Source organism: Oratosquilla oratoria, chromosome 15, assembly GCF_046742065.1.
Source record: "Oratosquilla oratoria isolate Oo_2021 chromosome 15, ASM4674206v1, whole genome shotgun sequence".
NCBI lineage: Eukaryota > Metazoa > Arthropoda > Malacostraca > Stomatopoda > Squillidae > Oratosquilla > Oratosquilla oratoria.
This window is the reverse complement of record NC_134791.1, coordinates 15846653-15854152: the sequence shown is the minus strand read 5'-3', so window position 1 is coordinate 15854152 and position 7500 is coordinate 15846653. Positions and strand designations below refer to the sequence as shown.

The window sequence follows — 7500 nt, the reverse complement described above, 5'->3', positions numbered from 1 at the left end:
TATATATATATATATAGATGGCTAAATAATAATTGAATAAATAAATGAAGGAATACATAAAAAACAATTAGATAGGAAATAATAAATATTAATGGTAGATAATAAATTATTAATAATAAATGATAACTGATTTATAATAAATAACAAATAAGTGAATAAATTATTTATAATACATTAACCAAATAATGAATTAATGAATAAATAACTAATTAATATAAATTAATATAATATATATATATATATATATATATATATATATAGATGGCTAAATAATAATTGAATAAATAAATGAAGGAATACATAAAAAACAATTAGATAGGAAATAATAAATATTAATGGTAGATAATAAATTATTAATAATAAATGATAACTGATTTATAATAAATAACAAATAGTGAATAAATTATTTATAATACATTAACCAAATAATGAATAAATGAATAAATAACTAATTAATATAAATTGATAATAGATTATAAATTATTAATAATAAATCATAACTGATAAATAAACATATATATATATATATATATATATATATATATATATATATGTATATATATATATGTATATATATATATATATATATATATATAAATTGATAAACATGAAACAAATATATATATATATATATATATATATGTTGAGACATTCTGACAGGTTGACGTAAGCGGAGTAGGAAACACAGGAGTCTTAGTCTTATATATATATACGGATAAACTTTAAACAAATAATGAATAAATGAATAAATAAAGAAATAAAGAATAATCTATTCACTAATATATTAAATCTACTTCCTCAAATCTTGCACGGTTAATAATTCGGACACCATAATATGACAAACGACAGACAATTTTGTTCAGTTTGGGGTCAGGGTCTCAGACCTTGGCATGAATGGAATCGTGACTGACCGGGACCCTCTCTAGGTCGAGAGTAACTCGTAAACATAAACTCTGTTCTCTACTTTCCAATTGACTACGTAACAGGGGTGGGCAACCCTTGGCACGCGTGCAAATTCTGGCACACTAATGACCTTTTTTTCCGGTACGCGAAACCCGGAGCTCATGTAATAACAAATAAGTAAATAAATAAATAAAAATAGATAGATAGATAATAAATGAATAGATAAATACATAGCTTCTTTTTTATGACCATTGATAATTGATATTGATAATTGATAAATAATAAATGAATAAATAAATACATAGCTTCTTTTGTATGACCATTGATAATTTCATGCTTCATTGGGCGGATTGGAGTCCTTATAGGTGAATGAGTTAGGCCCATAATTTTAGTCAGTTGGCATTAAAAAAATTAATTAAAAAAAAAAAAAAAAATCAGCGATTTGGCTTATTTTGGCACTCACACTTAAAAATGTTGCCCACCCATGGCCTATACTCTAATGACTATAGCCGCAGTAGTAATTATTATTATTATTATTATAATTATCATTATCATTATTATTATTATAATATATTTTAGCAGTTCCGATAACCCAACGTTCAACACCAAGTGAACCGATATCAGCCCACTGCTCCCGATTTTTAATTTTCAATTCATTAAAAAAAAAGATAATATATAAAAAATAAGTAAATAGATAAATAAAAATGAAATAAAAAGAAAGACAGAAAGCAGGACTAGTATGAACAAACAGCTAGATTCTAGGAACTCATTCTATTTTAATTTTTCCTACTCGTAGTTGCCCGTTAGTCGTATATTCACCATTTAGTGCACGAAACGACTAATTTACCATTTTCCAGGACGCCTTCCTGGATTCCCCCAAAGAACTGGTTTCGATTACACTTGCGGACACTGGGACGCTTCTAAGCTTCTCCCATAACAAGAATTTACACAAAGAGCGAGCGTCACAAAGGCCAACATGTCACAAGAAAATAATAATAATAATAATAATAATAATAATAATAATAATAATAATAAATAATGAAAAAAAAAATGAAAAAAAAAATAAAAAAAATATATAATAATAATGATAAATAAATAAATAAGTAAATTTTCACCTTCCCCTCCCACACCCTCCCCCTCCCATCGCTGCGCTACCTTGACCCACTTCCGATTGCGTCATTGTGACGTCACGTCCACCTGAAAGTGATACACACTATCTACTGTATTGTGCGTTCTTTTTTCACCCTCTAAGGCCTAAAAGAACGAATTTGGCGCATCCAATGCTCTTCTCCTATCTACACCATACGGTGTAGATAGGATAAGGATTCAGGCAGTGAGAGGGTATAGGGTCCTCCCTTTCCAAAAAAAAAAAAATATATATATATATATATATATATATATATATATTTTGGCACGCACACTTAAAAAAGGTTGCCCACCCCTTCCTCTAGGTAAATCTCCAGGTGAATCTTGAATAACTCTTTCCAAAGCCGTAGCGAATCCTCCGACTTTCTGCTCATCACGCTGCCAGCCACGTGGACATCTTTCATTCATCATCCCCCGTGGCTCCCAGCTCCAGGTGTGGCAATAATGACGTAAGGCCATTTGAAACGTCTATCAAAAGTGACACGTGTGATCTGGTCCTCTTTACACACACACACACACACACACACACACACACACACACACACACACGCCTCGATGGTGCAGTGGTACCGCCCCCGACCGATATAATTAGCAATCCGAATTCGAGTCCCACCATTTTTTTTTGTACCTGTGCACTGTGAGCCGGTACTCCAACTCTGGTGGGCAAGGAGTTGTGTTGGTGTTAGTGTTGATGTTAGTATTAGTGTGTGTGTGTGTGTGTGTGTGTGTATTCACCTCGGATCTGCTGCAGTCTCTGTCGAGACAGCCAGACACCACCCTACGGCAGTGAGCTCAGAGCTCCTTATTAGCCGATCTTTGGGTAGGTCTGAGACCACTCACACACCACACACCGGGACAGCAAGGTCACAACTCCTTGACTAACGTCCCATACCTACTCGCTGCTAGGTGAACAGGGGCTACACGTGAAAGGAGACAAACCCAACTTATCTCCGCCCGACCGGGGAATCGAACCCCGGTTCTCTGGCTTGTGAGGCCAGTGCTTTACCAATCCGCCACCGAGCCGTGTTGGTGTTATTGTTGATGTTAGTATTAGTGTGTGTGTGTGTGTGTGTGTGTGTGTGTGTGTGTGTGTGTGTGTGTGTGTGTGTGTGTGTGCGTGTGTGTGTGTAAGGTCACAGCTCTAAGCTCTCACTCGGAAGGGCAATAGCTGTTGATCACGAGTCAAACACGTAATCTAAGACCGTGGTGAATCACACACACACACACAAAATGTTCTGTTGGGTCGAGATCATGAATTGTTCCATTCCCTTTCTCTATCACAGAGCAAGGCAACCCACTCACCATTTAATGGTATCGCGTCTTTAACGACATCGTATCTTTACCGACATCGTATCTTTACCGACATCGTATCTTTAACAACATCGCATCTTTACCAACATCGTATCTTTACCGACATCGTACCTTTACCGACATAGTATCTTTACCGACATCGCACCTTTACCGACATCGCATCAATCGACATCGTATCTTTATCGACACCGTATCTACCGACATCGTATCTTCAGGGATATCGTAACTTTAACGGTATCGTATATTTACCTACATTGTATCTTTACCGACATCGTATCTCCAGCGACATCGTATCTTCAGCGACATCGTATCTTCAACGACATCGTATCTTCAACGACATCGCATCTTTAACGACATCGTATCTTCCGACATCGTATCTTTAACGTGCTACGACAAAACTACAATACTCCAGCTACAACAACACGTACCGGACTACTACGCCGTCCCCGTACCTGGAAAAAAGAAAAAAGAAAAATATAATTAGTTTACAAAGGCTTACAGTGATTTTGATTGCAGACATATGCTGACAAGAGACTTTTCGTTTCATAACGACGTCAGATGCAGATTACAAATAAATTATAATATATATATATATATATATATATATATATATATATATATATATATATATATATATATATATATACCATTTCATAAATAAATAAATAGGTAAATAAGCTGATAAGTAGATGAATACATGTACTCTTAAAAATTTAGGTTTTATTGCTGAATGTAAAACAATGAACACTCTTTACAGAAAAATGTACTTTATATGAGGTCTGAGTTCTCACACAAAATAGGTATATACTATGTACACACACAAACACATGCACACACACACACACACACACACACACACACACACATATATATATATATATCTATATATATATACATATATATATATATATATATATATATATATATATATATATATATATATATATACTTTAAAATTACGTGGTCTTTACACACTTTTAATTTTAATCTTTTCTTTTTAATTTCACTATAACGACAGCCACAGCCGTTCTTATGAAGGGTGCAATTACCAACCAATTATCAAGCAATTATTTTCATTTCTTGCCAGAATGGCTTTCTTCAATGGCTCTCAAGGACGGAGCGCGTCATCAACGACTACCTCTGCTTGACTTGACCCAAAAAGCTTTCAGAGACGATCCTACGCTATGACATTTTTAGTTTATTTTAATTTTGTTTCAGTTTGATTTGTTCTTATTTAATGTATTTAATCTATATGTCTTTGTTATTTGCTAAAACCTAGTGGATATGTTCAGCAAAGGGAGAGATAGGTGTGTGTATTTACCTAGTATTATACGGGAAGGGAGCTATGCTCGTGGTACCCCGTCTTTGTATCTTTCAGTATCAAGCTTTTTCTTAAAATCTTGAACAGTGTTTGCACACACTGTTTCTTTGTCTAATTTGTTCCAGGTATCTATCACTCTGTGTGTGTGTGTGTGTGTGTGTGTGTGTGTGTGTGTGTGTGTGTGTGTGTGTGTGTGTGTGTGTGTGTGTGTGTGTGTGTGTGTGTTTACATAATCAGCAACGAGAGTCACGTCGCTTCACTCACACATCGACGCCATTCCTTGACCAAGCCACCAACCTCTCGGCGGACTTTCCAGCCATGATTTCTGTGGGCGCCCCCTTCGACTTCCTCACCATAGGTTGGACATTGCGGAGATCACACTATGGGTGAGATCAACACCAGGGGAGCTCTCCACATGGCCACACAGGAACTGATATTCACGAATCATGATGGTCTCACTGAGTCTTGACTGAGTCTTGACTGAGTCTTGACTGAGTCTCACGGATTCTCACGAATTAGTCACTGGTTCGAAACAGTCATACCAGTGACATTCCATAACTCACGAAAGGCATTTGGTACTAAAGACGTCAAGAATCCTCTTCAAATGAATCAGCGACCATGTATCACAACCGTACAGTACGACACGGAACACTAGTTCTTTATTATTTGGATCTTAGTTCTATAACATAAATATCGATAACACCATATACACTGGTTCAGGGCGCCCATAACACTATGGACCATGCCAACCCTTCGAAGAACTTCCTGGAATGTGAAGCTTTCTAAGATACCAATGTCCTCGTCACATTCATGGACGAACTGTACAGTATCATCCAGGAGTCCCAGCGGTCTCGGGTTCTTAGGCAGTGACTCCTGGGCTGCAGCCAGGAACCCCAAGGACTTCGCAAGAAGGACAGCATCTTCGGTGATCAATGGAATGACAATGACCGACGATTTAGTCCAATACCCAGTCCACGCAGATGTTGAAAACTATCGATAGGGAGAACTCAACCTTCATTCTTGAAGTGACAAGAACCCAGACCCTCGTTCACGTTTCAAAGCCACTCTGTTTTACAGTAGAGGCCAGACATCGGGTCAATAAACCTCACAGGAATCCTACTGATCCGAATAGGACTCCAGAGCACTCCAGAACTCACTGAGTCAAACGAATTCTTTGAGACCAACATCGATTGCAAGCAACCTTTGCTGAAGCTCACGAGGGAGTTCGACAAGACCGCGAAGAGCTCGGGAAGTTACCAGAAGGAAGGAACGAAGTAAGGTGGGATTGATCCCTCGAAGGGCTGAATAAAATTGTGTAACGACAGCCAGAAAATAAAACGTTAGAGCCACTTCTCCATTAGATTATAATAACCATTTATATTGATTATTTCTTTTAACCTCCATAAGCATTTCGAATGGTTTTATTTTCGCTTTGGGGAGACCGTGGCCGAAGTGTTTCAGTCCTTCACTAGATTTTATACATGTATATATATATATATATATATATATATACACATAGATATATATATATATATATATATATATATATATATATATATATAACTGAGTGGGAAGGATGATGGGGTAAACGCCAAAACACCGTAGGAGTTTTATTACTAACGTATCGTCCTTAAAGGACTTACTCAGAGGAAGTCCTTTAAGGACGAAACGTTAGTAATAAAACTCCTAGGGTTTTTTGGCGTTTACCTCATCACCCTTCCCACTCATTATCTCATACATATTTCAACACACACACACACACACACACACACACACACACACACACACACACACACACATATATATATATATATATATATATACATATATGAATGTATTTATGTATGTATATATATATGTATATATATATATATATATACATGTATATACACATGTACATTTATATGTACATACATATACATATATGTATGTGCATATGTATACTAGTATATGTATATTCAAATGTGCACACGTATATATACAAACACATCATAAGAAATAGTCTCCTAGATTATTTTTCTTTGAAATAAGTCACCGACTCATACACTTGATCAAAAATGACCAGATAATCGATGATCGAGTACCAAAGAAAATACTCTCCGATTCACTTCCAACGGTATAACAGCTGTGACAACGCCATATTTTCTCACGCTAGGTTCTTGATCCAGCCCTCAGAGGAATCGATCCCGTGAGATAAAAATTCTCACGTCCGTCTCATTCTCAGTGTTCTCACTAATCATCGTAGTCTAGCTTGTTCAGCCACACCAACATCATGTTCATTTACCTATCTATTGATTAATCAATTAATTAATTGATTAACCTATTTATTTACTCATATATTTATTCATTCATTTGTTTACTTAGCTAGTTGTTTGGTTAATTATTTCCTCATCTTCCTTACTTAGCAATATTTTAAGAATGACAACAAACACTGCAAGAAGTCTTCCCTTCTGGTGCCTCTGTACTCGACGATATGACGTCATTTCCGGGTGCAAGTTTGAATCTGACAACCCCCAACCGTGCACAACTCGCGGAGCGGAATGTTAAATCCGAGATTTGAACTTAACCGGTTTTTTTTTTCACAGTGCAGTTCCAGGAATCTGACCTATCAAAACATATTAGAAAGTCACAGATTGAGTGTGTGTGTGTGTGTGTGTGTGTGTGTGTGTGTGTGTGTGTGTGTGTGTGTGTGTGTGTGTGTGTGTGTGTGTGTGGTGTGTGTGTGTGTATTTACCTAGTTGTTTTCTACAGGAAGGGAAGCTATGTTCGTGGTGTCCCGTCTTTGTATCTCGCAACATCTAGTTTTTTTCTTAAATTCA

General features: G+C 36.1%; 1 protein-coding gene across 7 annotated transcripts in view; it reads right to left on the bottom strand.

Annotated features, from left to right (window-relative positions):
- SNF4Agamma (SNF4/AMP-activated protein kinase gamma subunit) overlaps positions 1 to 7500 on the bottom strand; it is an 812417-nt gene that overhangs the window by 454234 nt on the left and 350683 nt on the right. Inside the window, exon 3 of one of the 7 annotated variants that reach the window (XM_076198594.1) lies at positions 3789 to 3812. The exons of the other annotated variants lie outside the window; for them this stretch is intronic. Within the exon in view, the coding sequence (XP_076054709.1) occupies positions 3789 to 3812 (24 nt within the window). The remainder of the gene's footprint in view (positions 1 to 3788; positions 3813 to 7500) is intronic. 7 annotated transcript variants of the gene reach the window in all.